The 23,246-nt window shown below is 37.6% G+C and overlaps 1 protein-coding gene across 3 annotated transcripts in view; it reads left to right on the top strand.

The window, feature by feature from the left end:
* The window catches only part of LOC124545255 (putative fatty acyl-CoA reductase CG8306), a 168,714-nt gene that overhangs the window by 91,536 nt on the left and 53,932 nt on the right, over positions 1–23,246 (top strand). Inside the window, exons 1-5 of one of the 3 annotated variants that reach the window (XM_047124131.1) lie at positions 3,921–4,051; positions 4,911–5,163; positions 14,652–14,903; positions 18,540–18,685; positions 18,807–18,916. In XM_047124131.1, the coding sequence (XP_046980087.1) occupies positions 4,960–5,163; positions 14,652–14,903; positions 18,540–18,685; positions 18,807–18,916 (712 nt within the window). In that variant the 5' untranslated portion in view covers positions 3,921–4,051; positions 4,911–4,959. Of the gene's footprint in view, positions 1–3,920; positions 4,052–4,105; positions 4,346–4,910; positions 5,164–14,651; positions 14,904–18,539; positions 18,686–18,806; positions 18,917–23,246 lie in introns of those variants that run through there. The other 2 variants (XM_047124132.1, XM_047124133.1) reach the window with 2 other exon arrangements.

Raw genomic sequence — 23,246 nt, 5'->3', positions numbered from 1 at the left:
GAGCTCCTCCTGTATGTGAAGACTCATTAACGTGAAAACGATACTCCTTAAAACAAATCTATTTTCTTGCCGTGCTCTGCCCGATGTCCTCATCCCCGTACACGGCGCAAGTGTTTTTTGCTGTCTACGCTGCTGTCACTCCTCTACTGAACTCAAACAGAGAAATACGTCGAAAATGTTCCGATTTCTGCGCTTGGCTCTCCATTTTCTAGCATCCCAGCTCCACTCACTACCTACAAATGACAATATGTAAACTCAAATAGCGACAGTGAACTAAAAATACAAATGACACTCGATAAATTCATAGCAGTCGGAATAACAACATGCAAAACAAAAACGCTACGAACTCATGTGTCAAGCTAATATAATTATAATATCTGTTTGCGCTGAGAGTCAGCTGCCATTCGTGCATTCATCAGGGTCATGGATAATCCAGAACTGAAAGAGATATTCTAATCTAAGGAGATTTAAATATGGAAGAACTTACTACGTCTAGTTTCAAACAAGAATAACATGCGTATAATCTACACATCGGTGAGAAAAGTGTACAAACTTACAATAAAGTCATTCACTCAAATGACGAGATTCAACAATTAAAGACAGCAACCCACTGGACGGAAATAAACAAACAGAAGAGAGCAAAATTGCCTCGAGTGCTTATGGTGAACTAAATTGAGTTTTCAATGCGAAACGATTTAAAAGTTGTGGGTGCTGTGAGATTAATAGAGAGATGCACGTGTGGAATTTATGAGACACAGGAAAACAAGTACCGGTACTTTACTCAGCAGACAAACATAATTATAGGGATTGTAATGACACGTATGGGGACTGACACGGAATGTACCGAAGCGAATCTGGAACAAGGAAAACGTTCGTCACATTCCCTACCAAAACTAGAAGTTCAACTGCTGCTTTCCGAGCATGCAGGCCAAGGGATTCTCGTACTTAATTTCTTGGCGTCCATGAAGTGTTGCTGGAATGTAAGAAAATTATTTCCGATTCTGCCCACGTCGGATGTCCCAGATTTCCGAAGAGGAACCTACGTACCTGTTTCGAAACTCGCACAGGAAGGGCGCCCATAATATATATTTTTTTTTGGGGGGGGGGGGGGGGGGAGGAGGCGGAGTCTAGACCTAGAGCCACGCAGTGTTTGTAATGTTTTGGCCACTTGTAAGTAGGCATAAAAAAGTTCTAGTTCCGACCCCGTTAAAAACTTGGGTAGTATCGACTTTTAAATCATTTTCTCGAAAGAAAAACACCTGACTACCAACTTTTGTTTTCCTTTCCACGAAAGCTGGGTGGGGGAGAGGGAGACCCCCCCCCCCCCCTATGTCCTTGGCTACAGCCCCCTTGAGCGCTTTGGGGAATGATGATAATTCAACTCTTTATGATGAGGCAATTGACAGACCGATCGGGAAGGAAATCCTCCTTCATTTCATGTAGGCTTTACTCGTTCACACCATACGAGTCAACGCTATTAAATGCAGCAGAAATCAATAAATTAGAAGATATGTTAGACAAACCTTTGAGCATGTCTATTTTGTAAAATCAGGTGTCGTAAACAGCCATTTCTCATTCTTTTTCTTTTGTGGCACACCAAAGTACGTTTCAAACGTTCGCAACACCCCATACATGTTATTTTTCCCTAGATGTAAAAAAAGTATCACATACAGCGTTTTAGAATTGAATGCAAAAATGTATATGACTGTTATGATGCGACTCATGTTCAAATGCGTACAATAACGTACAGTGATGGGCGATTTCTTGCAAATTGGCGATTTTTTTGTTCTAGGTATTTTATCTGCAGAAGATCAGAAGACAATATAAACCTCGAGACACTCCTGACGACACGGCGGTCGAAAAACGCTGGTAGTAAATAATGCAGACATCTCTTGAAGTTGACATTCTTTACTCAAAAATGTCACTGCTGATGATAAACAATTACGAATAAACTAAGAAGTTTCTTTGTAATTATTAACTGACATTAAATTGTGAAAGGGTGCCCATATCTCATACTTGGTGAAAAAAATGTTTACATTCTTGGTATATCAAATGATGCATTGGTTGCTTACTATTAGTTGTGTAACCACTCAGTATGTTAATGACATTGCATTTTCCTCAACAGTACATTAATTCCCGAGATTTCAGGAAGATTATCCTCTGCTTTGGATATTGAACGTTGTCTGTTGCAACAACAGATACAAATGGAGAAGGTGATGGATAGGGATTTTGGGAATACGTTGTGTTGTAAATGTTGGTCAGTTTCTAAAAAATTCACAACAAAGATATTAAGCACGAAAATATAAATGGGGGTACTAACTATTCTTAAACTACTTTCATGAACCAAGCCACAGAATTGATTATAAAATATCGTGTGTTATGTGAAGGAAGACATTATTCTGTTGCGTGGCCATCGTTTGACGAACTACTACAAGTATGTGCTGATTTGATAAATTTTCTACTTCACACGCCATTCTAGTAATAAGAAATAAGTGAACAACCCTTATTCGCATACAGAACGATGGAAACATTGTGCCTAATTACAGTCTGGCAGACGACAAAAACTGCAGGCACTCTGATGTTGTGCGATCGGAAAAATGAGTTTTAGGAGGTACACCGAGCGATGTGACGCGGTGGTTAGAACACTGGACTTGCATTCGGGAAGACGACGGTTCAAACCTGCGTCCAGCCATCCGTCATTTCCCTGTATCGCTTCAGGCAAATGCCGGGGTGCTTCCTTTGAAAGGGTATGGCCGACTTCCTTCCCGATCTTTCCTTAATCCGATGGCACCGATGACTCCGCTGTTTGGTCCCTTCCCCCGAACCAACCAACCAGTGAACCAGCTACATGGTACAGAGATTACTGATTCCAAGCGATTAGACCGATTTAACGACCTAAAAGGAAGTGGGTAAATAAAATAAAAAACGTAGATGCGTATAATCGAATACTGTGAAGCATGGAAAAGTCTACGGGAAGCCATCTAGCAACAGAAGGCAAATAGCCGCTGCCGATGAAGAGACGCTTTACACCTGAAATCTTGCATCTCCCACCTACGCCGGCCGGAGTGGCCGTGCGGTTCTAGGCGCTACAATCTGGAACCGAACGACCGCTACGTCGCAGGTTTGAATCCTACCTCGGGCATGGATGTGTGTGATGTCCTTAGGTCAGTTAGCTTTAATTAGTTCTAAGTTCTAGGCGACTGATGATCTCTGAAGTTAAGTCGCATAGTGCTCAGAGCCATTTGAACCATTATTTCTCCCACCTACCCATTCATCTAGTGTCAGTCAGTACGTTGGCAGAAAAACTGGCCCTCTTGCTCCGTCACTATTTAAGTAATGGGATTCTTGCAAGTATGTGCGTCGCGCTCCTCAGGAACCGCTATTATTTTATTTTTATTTGTTCTTGCACTGTTTGGACGACGTCTCATTGCACTGGCCTTTTGAGTGTTCGCGCCTCAGCTGTAGAATGCTGAGCTATACAAACGAAATTTCTTTCGAACATTTAGATATTATTTCACGTTATTATAATCTGTAGCGGTATGCCTTAAAAAGTTCTGTCAACACGCAGGAACTGTAATAAAACATAGTTTAATATTGCAGTTCGTATAAAAATTTAATTTGGGATTGGGGTGGATGGTAGTATTCGTAATGCACTATATCTTGCAATATACTCACCATAGTGATCTATCAGTAATGTATGAACTAAGAATATTGATGAAAATGCTTCATAATTTAATTTGTATTTTGTAATGTGTTTTATTTTCTGAAATAAAGTACTAGGAACAATAAAATTAGTACAGCAATGAATAACTTGTAAAGATAAATGTAAGTGTGTTAAAATAAGAGCTTCATCTTATTTGTGAAAAGTTTGTCGCTGTTAAGGAATTTTCAGAAAAGTTGTGTTGGCTACCCTGGTTGTTTATATGTTTTCTGGTTCCGTCAACAGTGTGTAAGCTGCCGGTTAGGGCCTGAACTGGTTGATTGTCAAACTTTTATGAAACGGTGGACACTACGCAGTCGTTCATACAGTTTGCAAATTTAGATTAAGACAGTAAGTATTGGTAGTACTGTGGAGTTTTGAATTACCCACCGTGCAGCGGTGTCGCATCCGGTGCTTTGACGAACTTTGGTATTTCGTTTACTTGACACATGTGGCACATTTTTAGAACGTACTCTTCAGTGACTGATTTTGTTGCCTCTGTCCTTACGTTAGGTGGAGTACTTGGCCACAAATACTCTGACAATCTCGAAAAACAAGCTACAAAAGATGATTAATAGTGTTCGTACATGTAGTATTTCTGCCTTGCTGCTGATTTTGTGTGACGCTATTTTGTAAGCCGTTACGGTAAGTGTAACCGTAGATACTTCTTGTTCTTCTCTAAAACTCGTTAATTGAATTGCCTTTCAAAAATAACATCGGATAGTTAAGAATTTGTTCACGAGCACTGTAAAAATGTTTTTCAAAGAACGCTCATATTGATGTTCTGTATACTTTAAAGTAGCACCAAGTCCTTAACAAGACATTTTCTTTTTGATGCCTATGTTGTTTCAGAGGGATTGAGAGAAGTGTCGTAGTGATTTAGAAGCGAGACTCGTTAGGGAGGACCTAGTTTCAAATCTTCGTCCAGCCATCCAGATTTACTTTTTCCGTGACGTCCCTTGTTATTATCGCGTGAATGCAGTGTTTGGATCCACAGAATGGATATAGTCCGGTTTCATTAAAGTTTAGTGCTCTGTCTTTCATTGGCCATGCGGCGACGGGACTTTTAACCTTAACCGCTTTTCCTTCTTGTTTAATATGCGACTTTCGGCACGTTGACTGCACAGATTAAAAGATTACTGCTTGCCCGTAACACCATGTTTGTTTACTTATTTTTATGTTGATGCTAAAAGTTCCATTTCTCTTACAGGACTGGTGACTTTTTTACTCCTATCTCTTCAACATAACTGTTCCTGATCATGGCTGGTGAGGGCAGTAACTCACCAATATTGGATTTCCTTCGTGGGAAAAAGATATTCTTGACTGGGGGCACTGGTTTTGTAGGTGTTGCCCTCATTGAAAAACTCCTTCGCACAACTGAAGTCGATACTATTTACCTTCTGATGAGACCGAAAAAGGGCAAGCAGATAGCAGAAAGACTCCAGGAACTTGAAAAAAATTCTGTAAGTATTGTGGGTAGAAATATTCTGCAGTGTTAAAATTATCCATAGGGAAAAGTTTTCTCTTGTTTGTATTAATAACACATGTATGAGAAAAAATGATGAAATATTGCTTAAATAAGGCTTCATTTTATAGAGTGTGTGTTGCTTTTATTGTCTTTTAGCTGAATACTGAACATTTTTGTAGAATATTTCAAAACATTTTAAGTCATGAGAAAGGTTAAGCTGAGTTGCACTTGCCAGTAATTCACTTGATAAAGTTCTTTTGTGCAGATATCCATGGTTTTCCTGAATTCAGTAACAGTAATTATTATTATTTCAGAACACAAAGGCAGCAGCCACTTTCTTTATAATCATACCATTAAGGGGGATTCCATTGTCACAGGTGGGACAGTTGCACTACGTTTTTCAACAGTCAGATGCTGATATAACATAAAATATAAATAGAAATAACCACCAACATTTTAGAAGAAATCTGTGATTTATGCACTTATTTTCTTTTGAATATATTGAATTCACATTAATAAAACAATTCTCTACATGACGTAATATCAATAAATATTAGATTAGTAATACTTAATTACAATAATTGCAATCAAAGACTGTCACGGGTGGGACAAGGAATTGTCACGGGTGGGACTCATGTGAAGTACAATCTGTTTCTTTTTAAATTTAAACTGATTTTATTATGTCAGTTAGCTATGAATCAGTAGGTAACATATATTTAGAGTGCACTTTAAGTTTTAATAACTTTGTAGAACATTTTTGTTGCCTATAAATAATAAAATAATATAAACTTTGGTGTAGTATTAGTTTACAGTTCTGAGTACTTAATTATTTCACTTGAAGAATGTACCACTTCGAACAAATATACACTTGACCTCTCACCCACTTTCGAAAATGTCTAAATTGCCGGGAAACTCATAATATAAGGTGTCCCTAACATGTTTGACATTTCGATTCAAGAGAATAGCAAGAACTTGTTTAAACTCTATGTAGGATACATCCTGCTCGTCAGCTTTGAATACCTTTGCTGAGCCCCAACAGATTGCATACACATAATATGTATTTCCCCACTGTCTTCTACACTTCTCTGTACAATTGCAGCATATCTATATGTAGTGGATTTCTTTCTTGCAGTTTGTAACTCAACTAAAATAAATGTTCCTGGCATGATTTGTTCCACAGCTGGTTCTGAACCTGTAACTTCTTGGGAATTGGGTGTCAACAGGACATCAGGATATGATTCCTCATCACTCATCTCAGAATCTGTGTAGATTATTGAATATATGTTGGGTGAAAGTTGAAAAACCTCCACTTTCTCTAAATCTGATTTTAAGAAAGTTCTACCACATACTAGGTTACAGGCATTGTAACCGTTGAAGTAATGCTTGCTGCGAATATCTTTTATTTTTTTAAGAGCTTTCCGGCGTCCGTCCAGAAGGTCTCTGTTTTCTTCAATATGATCTTTTGTCAGAAGGAGAAAGTTTATTCCAGAAACAGATGATTTGGCACAGTGACTTTTCTTTGCTTAACTTTATTATTCCAAACAGTCCTTTTTGTTACAGCTCCAATGCCATCCACTGCACCTTTCCCATGTGATGGTGCAAAGAAAAACCATTCTCCAGACACTTCAAAGTCTTGCATCATGTAGCAGAGGTTAGAAATGGAATTTGTTCTTCAATTGACCTGCGCAACCATCAGAAAAGATTTGTATCAAGGTCAAAATGGGAAGCTCTTGTTTCAGCCTACTTATTATAATCTTCAAACATGCATAAACTGAGTACTTGTCATGGCACAGTTCATCGTTCACAATTGCAAATGACTGTAACCCTGTTTTCATCCAAACACAAATAGTGACCACTGCAATCTGTGTATGACTCCAGTGGGCACTTTGTATCTCACCTTGTGCCAGTGCTACATAGTTTTCTGCAAAATCTATTTGCAATATCACTTCATCATCACTAACTGATGCTTTCACAGTCTTGAAGCTGCAGATTGCATCCTTTTGACAAAGAGGTAGTCCTTGAATGTTTTTATTTGAGACTGAAGTTCAAAGAGAGCTTCACAAAGTGTTCCACTGGTAGTAGTCTGTTTAGGGTGACACTCATGTTCGGTTCATTTTCTCCAAGATATTGTCACACAAATAAAACTTTCCATCTATTAATGTGTGCAAATTCATGATGCATTTCTTGCATTGACTTGTCATGCATATTTCACATTCTACATCACAGCAAACAAGATTCATAAGGTGAGTGTGAGTAGCAGGGAAACTAGCTATTTTTGTGAATGGCTTCAATGATGAAGTTGAAGTTAGCATATCTGCACACGCATACATTGTGAGGCATTTGAGTGAGACGTTAGAACAACATTTTTAGGCCGCATCTCGTAGAATTTTGAAATCTTGGTATCAATATCTGGATTGTCTTGCTTAAAAAGAAAAAATGCTTCCTTAACTGTCATATTCATGTGACGTTTCTGCAAGCTCTTTTCCCAGTTTCATGGTCTGCAATAGAGTTTACATCCTTTATACCAGGTGTATGCCTGCTGATTTCATCATTTGTGAAAAATGTTTGTATTTTGAGCAGATTATCACCTGTAAGTTCACGAGACGTTTTCTTCACTACTGGGAAAATCTGCTTTACTACCTTTTTAGATAAGCTTTCACTTACAAGCTTTTTCATTACTGCTGATTTTTTTTTTCGAGTGGCTTGAAGGAAGCACCTTCTTTACCCAAGAAACAGCTTTGCCAAGGGACTGAGGACATTTATATGATCCTAACTGGGAAATACAGGTCTCAGACTGATCTTCAATTAATACGGATTTTAGTTTGTCTGTACTTCCTTTTTCTTTCAGCTTCCTTCTTTTGATTTTCCAATAAAGATTTTTCACTGGAGGATACCTTCATCTTCATATTTTTCCTTCTTCTTTTATCCCGCTCTCTTTTTCTTTATGAATGTTGTACTTGCTGGTATCTTTCTTCAGTTTCAGTTTAACTTAACAATAACAAGAAGTGTTAAATGGTTTAGATTTGAGTAACATCCAAAAAACTGTCACGGGTGGGACACAATTTCTTTTAACATTTATAAATGGTCATTTACAACTTAGAAGGTGCGTTATGGTTCATTGGATGTTTTGATTTGTTTTTCTTACTTCTAACCTAAAATATATAGAATTACTATTATTGCTGAGTTAGAAGGTAAACTTTTTCATGTTTTTTTTTTGTCACGGGTGGGACACTAAATACATGGCAACTTTTGTGAATTAGCTGCATACTTAATAACTTACATTTCTTTAAAAACTGAAGTTTGTCAGAAAGATAAGATTCCACTCTTGAAATTTAACAGTTAAAACATCAACAATTGCTGCAACCCAAATTTAAACAGCTGCCAACACAAAAAGCAAACCTTTTGTTTTCCATCCTCATCTGTAGAATCGCCAACTTTGTTTAACTATATTTCCTCAGCTGATTACGTAATTTTTATAATTTTTTTGGGACAGTAAAATTGAACTTTTGTAGATTCGAAAAACTATAACATTGTTAAATTTGGATTTTTTTTGAAAAAATAAGCCTCAGGCTCAGTTTGGCATTGAATGACCCTTAACTTATTTACTGCAGCTTGTGCTGAGGACATAAATATCTTGTGAAATGGTTCTTTATAATGTTTCTGCTTCTCAGTGAAATTAATCTGCAAAATCTTGTAACACTGAAATTTTTTTCTTTGTTTGGCTTTCAGTTGTTGAAGTGTCAGATACACTGTTACTGGAAGAATATACAGGGTGAGTCAGGAGGAAATGTACAGGTCTTGAAGGGTGATAGTATCAGTGATTCTGAACAAAAAATTCATATTAACATGTGCCTTATTGTGAATGGTTTCCGAGATAGAGCACATGTAGTATCACTTTTGTACAATTTCTTGAATTACTCAAAATCCTCACCCTCCAGTGAAAACATGTTGCTGTGCAAAATTAAACTACATTCAGTTTCCTACAAAAACGGGACCTGTTCATGTTTCTCAAGGACTTGAGTTTGCCCAAAGACAGCATGAGGATACTGACAATCTAGTGCTATGCACATGTGCTGCAGCTAGGTGCTCTTTGTAGCCCAATTTGAAGTAGTTTCATGGCCTGATAGAATACAAGTGTCCTTATCAAACTGTTCGTCTAAGCTTCCTCTACACTACCATTGTACATTGTGAACAATAACAATGTTTGAATAACACAGAAAATAAGTTGGCCTAACAAAGTATTATTACACATGTTCTATGTCAGAAACCATTGACAATAAGTTCATATGAACTTTTTTGTTCAGGATCACTGATACTATCACCCCTCAAAGCCTGTACCTTTCCTCTTGACTCACCCTGTGTATCATTTAAATAAAGTCCATATGGTTAGATGACTCTCATATGTAGTAAAACTACCATTGTTGGCAATTGTATTACATATGACGTTTTCACACACTCAGGATTTTATTGAAATGGGTCCTGACCACAAACTGCTTTAGTATTATGTTGTGCAGTTGTCCCAGAGTGTCAAAATAGTGTCATGAAACATAAGTTACTTTTGGGTATCCACAGTTGAGACGTACATTTAAAGTGTCTGGCTGCCACATAAGAAAGTGTGGAGAAAAGAAAAATTTTTCGCAACATAGAAGCTAATTGATGTAAGAAATTAAATGCAGTCCTATATTAATTGGATTATATTGATTCCTCAAAAGGTAAGCTGTAGTGTGTGGCAAGATTTCTGACGAGATAATTTGCAGCTCCCATTCAGAAGATTCAGTATCCATACAGGATAGGCTGACTCTGAAGTCTACTAACAGATTTTGACAGGTTGATCAAGGCCTCTTTCTCAGAATTTTTCCAGCAGGGACTGCTCTCCAGTGGACCTTTGTGGAGCAGTTAATTCTGCTTGTCACCTCAGTCATCTGTGTGACTCTTGTTTCATAAGAATACCCACAGACTAGTGCAGATGTGTGTAGAATAAAATGTGTTGTACATAAAATGTCATATAAACTAGTGTCAATAAGTTTACAGTACTAACTAATGACAAAATTTTTGAATGTCCTCTTGCTTCTTTAGTTCTACACTTGGTTTATGGCAACAGTAAGACACCATTTCATGTAAGGCAACGGAAACAAAAATTTGAAAAAGAATAATGCAGTAATTCATTTATTCCTTCAACATTTTCCGTAGAGCCCATCAAGAAGCAGGGATGGTGTTCACACTAATGTTGTCTAAATTAAGTCGAGTGAATTACTAAGAAAGCTGTTACATTGAAAAAAAGCTGCTGCTGCCTCAGTTTTACTGTGTACCATTTCATAATAAACATAAAAAGCCATCTCCCCCTGAATTTCAAACAACTATGCATGATGTCAATTTCCCTACCAAAGTCTTGTAGGTATATAAAATCCAAATATGTGCACTGCAGGAAACCAGATTTACAGATGATGATTTAATGGATTATGAAGGATACAGGATATTTAAAGGAAAGAAAGGCTGGAACCCATGTGGAAGAGGCCTTCCCCACCTTGGAACAGGCTTCATCGTGAAATCTAACTGGGTAAACTCAATAACCGACTACCAGTCACCTAATGAACGCTTGTCTTTTCTCACATTCCGCGCTCTAAATAAAACCTATTCACTTATTAATTGCCACGCACCCATCAACAATGACAATAAGAAAAACCCTCAGAAAGTAGATACATATTGGGAATCTCTAGACCACGAACTTTCTAAAATCCCAACATCAAATGTGAAAATACTGTTTGGGGACTTCAGTGCACAAATAGGCCAAGAAAAAAAATGCAAAAAAACAGTAGGAAACTACCCGGCTCACAAAAGGACAAACAGAAATGGAGAAAGATTAATAGAACTATGCAGGGGTCATAACTTAAAATTAATGTCTACAAATTTCAAAAAACCTCCTAAGAAACAGAAAACATGGAAACCACCAAACACAAGTATTGGAGAGTTCCAGATAGATCACATAGCCATCACACACTGTAATCAAAAAGAAATAATGAATGTGAGAGTTGGGAAAGGGGCAAACATTGTAACTGACCACTACTTTTCGACAATCAAATTAAATTTCATACCACAAAGAAAGAAACAAATACAAAACAGGAAAACTCAAAAGATTGACGCAAACATTTTGAAAGAGAAAAGAGAAGAATTCTGTCAAAGCATAGTTATATGTTCGGATAAATGGGAAGATATAAAAGAAGGAATGATAAGATCTGCTCAAGAAGTCGCAAAAATGAAAAAGAGAAAGAAACACGAATGGTGGGATGAGACATGTGAGGAAGCAATAGAACAAAGGATGAAGGCATGGAAGAAATGGCACTCAACCAAAAGTGATAAGGACTACCTCGAGTTCAAACAGCAAAGATCTTCTATGGCAAAACTCATTAGATCAGTAAAAAGACTATTTGAAAAGAACCAACTTACACAAATGGATAAAGATTTTAAGAGAAACAATAACAGATCCTTTTACAGCACATTCAGACAAGCTACAAAAATATGTAGCACCAAATCTGTGTTTTAAAGATACGAGTGGAAAACTGGCAATGAATAATGAAGAAAATTGTGAAATATTAGCAAAATATTTTGAACAACTCCTCAACTGTCAGGAACCTATTGAAAAATTAGCAGCCAACACCCCAAACACAGTAAACAATAATTCTGAACCCCCATGCGTCATAGAAATCAGAGAAATCATTAAAAACCTTAAGAACAATAAAGCACCAGGGGAAGACATGATAATTGCAGAAATGTGGAAATGTGTGGATAATACAACTCAAGAAAAACTACTGGGAATAATCAATGAGATTTGGAGAACGGAACGTATACCGGAAGAATGGAAAACTGCATTAATCCACCCCATCTTCAAGAAAGGGGATAAAACCGATGCAAATAACTACAGAGGGATATCTTTACTTCCGGTAACGTATAAAATTCTATCTAAGGCCCTACAAAACAGATTGGAGAAACAACTTGATCAAGAAATTGGTGAATACCAAGCAGGCTTTAGGAAGGGAAGATCTTGTGTGGAGCAAATTTTAAACTTGAAGTTAATTATTAAATATAGACGATTAAGAGGAAAAGACATCTTTATCACGTTTGTTGACTTCAAGAAGGCGTACGACTCCGTTGACAGAACAACCTTGGTTAACATCCTTAGTGAGTTTGGAGCAGACAAGAAAACAGTCGCAATCGTCAAAGAAACACTTACGGATACCTATGCAAAAGTAAAGTTCCGTGATGAGGTATCCAGACCATTCAAAATCAGAACAGGATTAAGACAAGGAGATGGGTTGTCACCTACCCTATTCAACTGTGTGTTAGAAAAAGTTATTGGGGAGTGGAGGAAGAAAACGACTGAAGAAGGAATACAAAAAATCAGATTAGGAAGAATAAAGGATGGATTAGAAGTAGATTGCCTCGCTTTTGCTGATGACTTAGCGATTCTGGCAGGAAGTTTGGAAGAAGCAGTCAAACAGATCAATATTCTGAATGAAACAGCAGAAAAAGCAGGACTGAAAATCTCCTTTGAAAAGACAGAGTACCTAACCAATGTAAAAGAGGCACCGAACAATATGATTACGAAGTATGGCCAGATAAAGAATGTTTCTAATTTCAAATATTTAGGGGAAATCATCCAGCCCAATGCTTCAGATAAAGAAGGAAATAAAACAAGAACAAGAAAAATGGAAATGGCATTCCAGCTAACAAAGAATGTGTACAACAAGAAGTCAGTATCAATTAACACAAAAATAAGGCACTACAACACTGTGATTAAGCCAGAGTGTCTGTATGTATCTGAATGTTTAGCAATGAACACTAACAAGGAAATGGAAGCTATAGCAAAAAAGGAGCGAAAAATCGTTAGAAGAGTACTTGGGCCGAGGTTTGAGAATGGGACTTGGAAGCTTAGAAGTAATAGAGAAGTGTATGACAAAATTGAGAAAGTGGGAGATACTGTGAGGAAGAGAAGAGTAAGCTTTTACGCCCATTTGAAAAGAATGAATGATGAAAGGCTGACAAAGAAAATATTCATGTTTTTTGACAAAAACCCCAGAACTCAAATTACCTGGTTCAAAGAAGTCAAAGCAGACTTAGAGGAGATGGGTATAGGAGAAGATTATATAACCAACAGAGACTTAATGAGAGATAAAATTCAACATTTTGAAGGATTTGAAGTGAAGAAGAGAAGAACTGGAGGAGCAGTGTGGACAGAAGACTGAAGGGAGCAGCACAGAGAGAGGATGAAGACATATTGGCAGAAGAGAAAAGAGGAGGAGCGCAATAGGAGAAATGTACATTGAAAAATAGTTGTTTAACACGGTCCCTAGACGGCCAAAATCGAAAAAAAATAAAATAAAATAAACATATCTGGTTGTCATGAAGCTAACAAAACTTTTCTGTTTCTCAATCCAGATATTCACATAATTTGTGGGAGGAGTGGGCAACAAGCTATGTGTGTAATTTTTTTTTTTAATTTGTAGGTATTCCCAATTTCTTGATTTGTTAGATGGGGACTTGTTGACCATCTTACCATAACTGTGTGTAACTTCATTCTGGACACTGGACAAGCAGGCAGAGTCTACTCAGTAATTATTTTTGTGACTGCATATATCACAGTAAAAATACTGATGCACCACAGCTGATACGGGTCTCCACTGGAGTGCACTTGCTAACTGGAACAAAAATTGTGGATTAACTGCTGTGTTATCATGGAATGCAGAGCAGTATGTTATGATTCTTGAAACCTGTAGGTCTGTCTGTGGTGTGTCATTGTAAAGCCTTTCATGATCATGGAAATGTACATTTTAAACATCTCCTGTAAAGGAACAGTCCTGTGTTTTTACGTTCCATACAGTAACTGTGTTGTTATTACTACTCATGTGAGTGTCCCACTGTTGCCAGAGTTTGAACCTGTGACAAGAGAACATTTTTTCTGCGTGGCCAGCAGTGAGATATTTTCGAAAAGTACATACATTTTGTGTCAGAGTGTGTAAAATTACTATTACATTGTGCATTGACAACAGATTTCTGAAATCCTTCGGGGGATGTAGAGATCGGACATGCAATCCTTAATGGTTGGAAGTCTTCAAATACCTTCTGATACAGGTTGTGAGATTTGAGTGACTGACAGAAGTCTGTAACTAGAACTGAACATAGAATGAGTTGTTGTGTAACTTAGAATGATTTACCAGAGGTTGAGTACACTGTAAATCGATACACTTGGCAAACGACCATGACCAGTGCCTCAAGTTTTGTGAGCAAAATTGACTCATTCTGCTTATGCTGTATTTGATCATAATGTAGTCTATATAGTGGGCTAACACTGTAGTCACCACAGTGATTGGGCCCAATTCATTTAGACAGCAACTCAGTCAGCAGTTCTGCCAGAAGTTGAGGCTGTCTGCAGTTTCTGTCGTGTCACAGACTCAACCGGTTCTGCATCTGATGATTGTTTTTCTGCAGGGATTTGAATGCCTTGTGAAGGAGTGCCCCGAGAAACCTTTTGCGCGGTTGAAGGCTGTGGCTGGAGACGTCTCGGAGGAAGGCCTGGGTCTGCTGCCAGAGGACAGGCAGATGCTGGCGCGGGAGGTGCAGCTGGTGTTCCACTCGGCCGCGACCTTAGACTTCGAGTCGCCTCTCAAGCCGACGGTGGCCACGAACCTGCTCGGCACTAGGCGCGTCATTGAACTGTGCCGAGAGATGAGCAAGCTCGAGGTGAGCGAGTAATTTGCTGACTTTCTCTGGGAGGAAAATATTGAGTTGACATCTTAATAGGACAGATCTCGCTGTGGTTAGTGACTTGTCAATAAAATATGTTTCGTACTAAGTACCATGTCTGTGTTTAATTCTTCATTTAACCTTTGTGGAGCATATTGTCCGGGAGATGCATTATTGGTACTGACAGTTCAGTAGCATTGTTCCAGTGCCTAGTGAACGCAGGTAGCCAGCCAACATTGGACTGTACTCGAGCAGGCAGCAGGAGCCACGTTGCCTCTCTGCAAATCTGATGCGTGCTTCAGAACATACCGTTGAGTGTCTTGCATGAAACTGGTGCTGTCATTTGTGTTAATAGTGCAATTTGTAGTTTATTTTACTTTTGTTGTTGTTAGTGTTTATTTGCTCATGTTTCCTTTTAAACAATATCCAGTGCAACGAGTAGTGCCAGCCAAATTGTGAAGTGAAAGAAAGAAAAGTGTCCTACCCAGCCGAGCCCTACGAATTTGTGTGTTCTGTGAGGGACTACTTTCAAAAAGAAAAGGAAAAAGGTGATCCCTTATTTCCTGTTGCTCAGGTTGTTAAGAGGAGTGCAGCAGCATTGAAAATAAACAAGAACACTGTTGTAACAATAGGGAAAGAACAGTACAGTATAGGCTGTGGTGAGAGTGGCACAACAAGGCTGCACACACTAAGAAGCATGTGATAGCTGTAGAGGGTTTCCAAAAAGACACTTATTTGTCATCATATATATAGCTATTATAATAATAGAAGGTAACATCCCACTCTATCTAAATTACTCGTGTCTCTTCAGAAAGATAATATTTTTGAAGCAAGCAAATTTTCTTTACATATAGTGCTGAAAGGCATAGCCTTCAGCTATTCAGTGTTTAACAGATGCAAAATATTGATGGAAAGGACGGGTGTAGTCGCATTTCTATGCAGAATCATGAGTGTGAGATTCGAAAATATACTGTGGCTAGATGAAATGTGGGTTAATGCGTCATTCATTATGTAGAGGCTTGAGTGATGGATCACCTGAGGGGGTCATGGCAGTGCCTATTGGAAAAGGAGGGCGAATTTTTGCAATACATGCAGATACTTTGGACGGTTTCTGTTAACTGCTTATTAATGTTTCATACAAGAAAGACAGGTGATCACTACAAAGAGGTGAACAGTGTGGTTTTTCAAAACTGATTTGAAACATTGCTTATGACATATCTGACAAGTCCATCAGTGATAGTCGTGGACAATGCCCCATATCATTCCATTGTTCATGATAGGACACCAACTGTGGAAATGAAACAAGAAGAATTATTCAGTGGCTCAAATGACAAAAAGTGGATTTCAGAGAAGATTGAAGGAGGCAGAATTACTTGAAATTGTTGTACAAAAGGAACCACAATTTTCAACATATGTAATTGATGAGATTTCTAAAAAATACGGGCATGAAAGTGTTACGCTTTCTTCATACCATTGCCATGTCGGTGCCATTGAAGGGATATGGGTGCAAATAAAACATTATGTTGCTGCAGACAGTAAAAAATTCACGATCTCTGAAGTTGAAAATCCTCTGGTCGTCGCTGTCAATCAATTGACAAGCAAGATGTAGACAAAAATTTTGAACAGTACTGAACGTGTCAACAGTGTGTCAGCCAAAAATGAAGACACTGGGAAAGAATGCGTAGAAAATTTAATTATGCAACTGGGACAGAGCACTGAGCAGTATTGAAGGAGACAATTTTAAATGAGATTCTGACAGTAATGAGAGTGGTGTTTTCCTGTTAGCATAACACTACCACACCAGAGAGTGTAAGGAGTGAGCATGCCATCGACCTATTGTCATATTGTGAGTACGATCCTCAGATTATAACCATTAATATAATGCTAATTTATTCAGTTGTTTCTTGTATAACTAATTAATATTGCTAATATTTAGTTGTCATTTATTTTGTAAAATTTAACAAGTAACTTTGATATTTCATATATATTGCTATTTCATATATATTTACAAATATCATTGGAAAAGTTCTTGTAGAATCTAATTACTTTGGGATTAAAGGAGACCACTTACTGAGAAACAGAAGGATTGTTATCAATAGCCACACATGAAAGCAAGAAAGAAAGCTAGTAAATTTCTCTTTCTTTTTTTACTTTCTTTTGTGTGTGCCCGTCGACAATTCAACGCTTCTTTTTTTTTTCAACACATTTACAGGTTAATTTTTAAATCTATGAGAGTAAAGCACCTGACCTCATATTCATACAGATCTTTTAAACCTTCATTAGAAACGTGGATCAGACAGTTCCCTACAGTGTCATATTGTTTATTCCTGCACACCACAGTCACACACAGCATTTTCGCAATAACCATATATCAAGATGTGGCCACATCTCCCTTGTCCCTTGAGATGTAGTTGAGTTTTGACTATCCACAATGGGGAAGGTTGCCATCACTGTTGGGTTATGAATTAGGTGGACATTCTGGAGTGGGTATTTATTCCAGTGTTCTGTCAATTTTTCAGTAACATAGAAAAATTAGTGACCCAAAGATTGACCCAGTTTGGCTTGCCGGACTTCGTGTAAAGCTGGTGGAATTTAAAAAGTGCTGATTACACCAGAATTCTTATGGGACTCTGTCTTGAGAATTTACACCTTGGCAGCCTTCCTTTTGAGATGAGGTGTAGCAATATTGTATAGAACAGACAACCACTGGGTGAAAGTAGATATGACAGTGCCAGCCACCCTCCTTATGTCCTCGTTTAGCCGTACTCCTGCCTTCCTTATATTTTTGCTGGTTTGCCATGCAGTGCCACAATATCGAGAATCTGAGCACGAAAGTGAAATTGTATCATTGCATAGTTACATCCAGCTATTTTGGGTGGGGTGGATTTATTCTTGAGCCAAGCTTCTTTGACAGTTTCACACACTGCCACTTAAATGACAGTGTCAGATTGAGGGTGAAATCCCGATATTTAGGGAAGTAGTTATGGGAAATTTTAACCCATCAAATAGCATGTATAACTTCCTGTGTGCCTCTTTATTATGGAAGTGTGATGCTGTGACCTCTGTTTTGCTCGACTTTGGTGGGAGTCTCCCCTTGCAAAAGTACTCATTCAGTATGTTGAGATCAGTGGAGTGTACTCTCGTAATCCTTGAAATCTTTACCCTGATATTTTAATACCATGTCATGTGCTTACTGGTTAGTAGCTGGCACATCGTAGACATAAATAGTAAGCAGATGTAAAAGCAGGACTGTTTACTGATATGTCACTAAAATTAAACAGCTTGAAAACACTTCAGTAGAGACACATCATCTGAAAATATCAGTGTTCATGACTATAGCTTCTGGAGAGCCATGTGCATATTGTACTTAAACCTAGTGTAGAGCAGATGACAGTTCATTGCAGTGCCAACATAAATATGCTTGTCTGTGTAGTCCACAAGATTAGGCAAAAGACTTCAAATTTTGTTCTAGGAACAAAAATAGTACTGATGTTGATGCAGTGGAGTGAAATAAACAAAATTTTGGTGTGGTACTAAGCATTGATTAGAAATGTGTTTCATTCTATAATTATAATAATTTTGTTGAATTTTTTTCCTGAAGTTCTATAAATTCATAAATATAATTTGTTTCAGGCTATGGTTCATGTTTCTAGTGCGTATGTGAACAGTGATAAAAAGAAAGTGGAAGAAATTCTGTATGATCCTCCAGCCGATGTTGAAAAAGTAATAAATATTGCAACTACTCTTAATGATGAAGCAGTAGATGCTATGACTCCAAAGTAAGTAATGTATCTCTGACATTTTATTCTGAAGGAACTTATTATAAGAAAAGCTCAAAAAACTATGAAACTATTGGTGTATTAAAATTTTGCAGAATACAGAGCTATTTCTTGTTAACAGGTTACTAGGGGAACTTCCTAATGCATATGCACTGACAAAGAATTTAGCAGAACATGAAGTATCAAAAGCAGTTCAGTATTTCCCCGTTGCCATAGTGCGTCCCAGTATGAGTGAGTACAGACTTTACATCATTTCTTCTCTGAATGTGCCATTCCTTTACTACATTAATGACAAATTTTTGAATACATTAATGGTGTAAAAACAAAAGCATGTATAGAAGTTACACTCTGTGTTGGCCAGATGATTCCGTCCTCTGTTCTAGTGCCAAGCAGTTAATTTTATTGTGTACAATTCAGTACAACTAAAAAGACAAACATATCTGTCTATAACTTACACCTCTGCTCGTCTATACTTCATAATAAATATTTCATTGGACTGTATTGTGCGTCACCACTTACTGATGTCAAGTTCAATGAATCCTGTTTCCTGGCTTAGGACTTCTTCTAACGACAATGATTCTTTTATCATGAGGTCCATCCTTGCCTCTGTTACAGCTTTTGACTGCAATTGATGCTCTAACTTATCTGTGTTGAGGTAACTGAGGTAGACGTTATTCAAATGAATTAATTCTCAATTTGTGTCACTATTGATAGCCGACAAATCAAAAGTTTGTGCCACAAGAGCCTCTCTTTCTTTTGTGTCTGTATGTGAAATACTGAATGCAAAATATGACATAATTTTTGTGTAAAATTTATTGGTTGTTTTCTGTGTAGTACTATGTGTATTACTATTAGATGATCTGGAATTTACACAGCCTAGGCTTATTGCACAGCAGGAGTACAGACACAGTCGTTTAACTAGATTCTTTTTTGATGGGTAGTGATCAAGTTTTAATTATCACATAAAAAATTGTTTTTTAAATTGTTTACAGATATGTATGCAGCCTTGGTTCACTTTGAAACCCGTGAGCCATAGTACTGTGGCACACCACTAGACCAGGAAAACCAAAGTGACACATCCCATTAATAAAGTGGAGCTCAGCCATGCCGTTTTATTTTCCTGTATCTGGTGGTGTGCTCTGGTACTTTGGCTTGGAAATTTCAAAGTGAACCAAGGCTGCAGACATAAACCTGCAAACAGCATCAAAAAAATTAATTATATAACTTTATTTTTTATTTATTTATTCATTTTTTAAGTAATAATTAAAACTGTATCACTACCCCTCAGATTGTATTTCTCAGACTCAGGTGATATACTATTACCAAATCATCATCAGATGTTCTGTTTAACATTTTGAAGTCGACCCACTTAGTAGAATAGCAGGTCTAGGAAGCCAGCTGTTAATGGCATTATGTAACGCTCAAGCAGGTGTCTGTGTATAAAGTATGCCGCCCACAAATTTGTCGTGTACCATTCCATTGTCGTTTTACAATCGTGGACCCATACCTATTCCATCTTCATTGCCTCTGCCAACAGAGTAATAAGCTGTGTTGTCATATGCCCAAACAAGCAGATGTAATATAAAACTGTGAACTACATGAGAAAAAAATTACTATCTGTGCAAGAAAATGACCCACATTACAAGCTACCAGCATAGTCTCGTAATGAGGCAGTTGTCTGAGATGGGGATAAAATAATTCGTTGGCTGGAATTTGATGCAGCTGCGCTGTTTAGTGCTTAAAGTGGCTCATTACTGTGGGGTAACACTTGTATGTGGCAACAGAGTGATATAGTGAATGTTTAGTTTATTGGTTTTTAATTAAACAGTGCTTTAGCTCATGTAATGGAAGTTTATTACACAGTTTTTGAATCAGGCTATGATTAAATTCTGATTTTGATCATGCATGTTTAGCTTGGTGACATACACATAGTTATTCTTTAAATGTGTACAAAGTGTGCTGTGCGCCCGCTCGTGGTACGAAAAACGATGTGCCTGATCAGTGGGTAAAATTTTACTACCAAGTTTGTTTCGTATATCAGAAAAAGTAATACTTCTAAAAAAGACCAGGCTTCAAGATTTGTTTTTCTTATTTATAGAAGTTCTCTGATAGGTTACAAATTTTAAAATAGTGGTATAACTATCTGAGAGGGAGGGCAAGTGTGATGTTAGTTATTGAGCAATTCCACGTAGCTGCCTTTGTATGGAAAAGTCTGAAGTATTCTGGCATGCAGAGAAGTGTGTTGCAATCAGGGCAAAACCTATTTGTTTCTTTCCTACGTGCTTAGACAGTAAAACGTATCATCTTCTTCACACAAACTGTGGAAACCCATGTTGAATGTTGCTTTGTCATGAGATTCGTCTGTGAAAAAGACAAGATTCAGACAAATAAAATGGAAGTAAATTGTCATTGCAATAGCAGTATTTGTAGAAACAATTTAAACGGTGAAAAAATACAGCAGACTGCAGCTTACTTGAATATGAATCTTCTGCAGACTATTCCCTTTCAGATTATTCTCCCTTCAATCAAGAATAATTAAATTATTCCTTTTGAGCTGCCAAAATTTCTTCTTAACTCCCCAGATGACGTATTTGTAGCAGAAATTCCAGCTAACTACAAAACCTAACAGGTAAACACATGAAAATTGTGACAATGTGAGCACACTTTGGCTCAGTCAGTCATTACAGCAGTTCCTAAGTTTGTTAGTTTCTTTCAAAATAATTTTATAGAAACTGAAAATAGAAGGTAGCACCAGTCAAGTGGCAGGTAGCGAGACATCCATATGTTGTTCTCATACAAAATCAGTTCAATTTGAGTGATAGGCACCTTGTGTGGAAAAAATCACAGCCAATGATATACCCAGGTGTGACCTTTTTAAGCACAACATTGTGGCTAGAGTTGTGCTTAGGCTGGGTCGTCAAGTTATTTAGAAGAAATGAAAAATGAGGTAGTAAAATACTAAGAAACTAAATTACAAATCAAACTAACAGCTATACACAACTATATACACTTGAGTTCAATATTTAGTAACTCTTTCTTTTGGTGTGTTCAGTTTACAAGCAGCTATTTAGTGAATTCAAACATGTGTAATTGTATGCAATGCTAGTTTGATTTGCAATGTAGTTTCTAGCATTTTACTATCGCAGTTTCTCCTTGTTCCTTATGATTATTTCCTAAAACGTGTAAGTCAGTTGTCATAATATTTAGACAATGGAAAATCCAGGATGGAATGACAGTAATATTATGAAAAGGATGGATTGCTACCCATCATATAGCGCAGATGTTGAGTTGTAGACAGGCACAGCAAAAAGATTATGAACATCTTTAGACACACACACACACACACACACACACACACGACCACTGTCTCTGGCTGCCTCAGCAGCATTTCCTTTTCATAATATTCTCCTCATACTATTCTTGTGACCTGAGACTAAAAAAAAGAATATTGTAATGTTGTACAGACACAGCATCAGAAGTAACACCAACAAAGTTTTATTCTGCTTCCACATGAAGAGACCAACAATGACATTGAATGAAGTGTAGAACAGTACAAAGTCTCATAACTGTATAATACATTGACATACGGTCTTGTAGGTGAATATACAATAAGCAGCAAACACAAGGGAGACAGAGGGCACATGGCACAACACTTGCTGCACCATCTGTCTAGATGACGAGGCGACATCTCTGTGCCACCCGTGGAGGCACATGTATTGTGTGCTGTTTGATTATGTGTGCTCACACTGTAGGGTCACAACAACAATTAAAAAAAAAATTGGTCTGAAATTTCTTTGTAATTTACAAGCCATCAAGTTCTGTTAGAAGTTCCTCAATTCTTATACAGAGGTACCTGGAATGAAATACTAAGAAAGCTCGATTCGTGCCTGTAGTGGCAGTATGTGACTTCTCTGACACTGGTATTGTCTTTATTACCTGTCTGTGTCGCTGTTTTAAGGAAGTCATGAAATATTTCTACAATTTTTTCCCTGTGTTGTTAGTAAATGAGTCATATTAACTGGTAAAGTGTGCTGTCTACCATTTTGTTGTTTTCATTGTATCTTCAGAAAAATAATATATGTAACTGGCACGGACGTCTGCATAAATATATCCTCGGGGGTGGGAGTCAGAAAGGCTCTAAAGTAGGCGTTTTTTAATGTAAATGAGTGGCTTGTTTAGACATTTCATGTCACGATGACGAAATGTTATAAGTGACATGAAAAAACTCATTATATCATAGGGAATTGATGGTTACCCACTCCATTCTAGAAGTGTATGAGTATTCTGTAATGAATAACAACCCTGGGTTCCTAATGAATAACAACTCTGGGTTCCAGGGAGGAGAGACAAGTGCCTCCTCTTCCCCCTATCTGCCCCCTCTCCCTTGTGGATCAATATGGTAACAGTGTGGAGCATTTCTCTGAACTAAATGTTGTTGTTGTTGTTGTTGTTGTTGCCTTCTGTCAGAAGACTGGTTTGATGTAGCTCCTCATCTCCTCATGCTACTTTATACTGTGCAAGCCTGCCTGTCTCCAAATAACTACTGTAACCTACATTCTTC

This window comes from Schistocerca americana, chromosome 8 (assembly GCF_021461395.2).
Source record: "Schistocerca americana isolate TAMUIC-IGC-003095 chromosome 8, iqSchAmer2.1, whole genome shotgun sequence".
Taxonomy (NCBI): Eukaryota; Metazoa; Arthropoda; class Insecta; order Orthoptera; family Acrididae; genus Schistocerca; species Schistocerca americana.
Note: the sequence above shows the minus strand (reverse complement) of the source record. Positions and strands in the feature narration are given on the sequence as shown.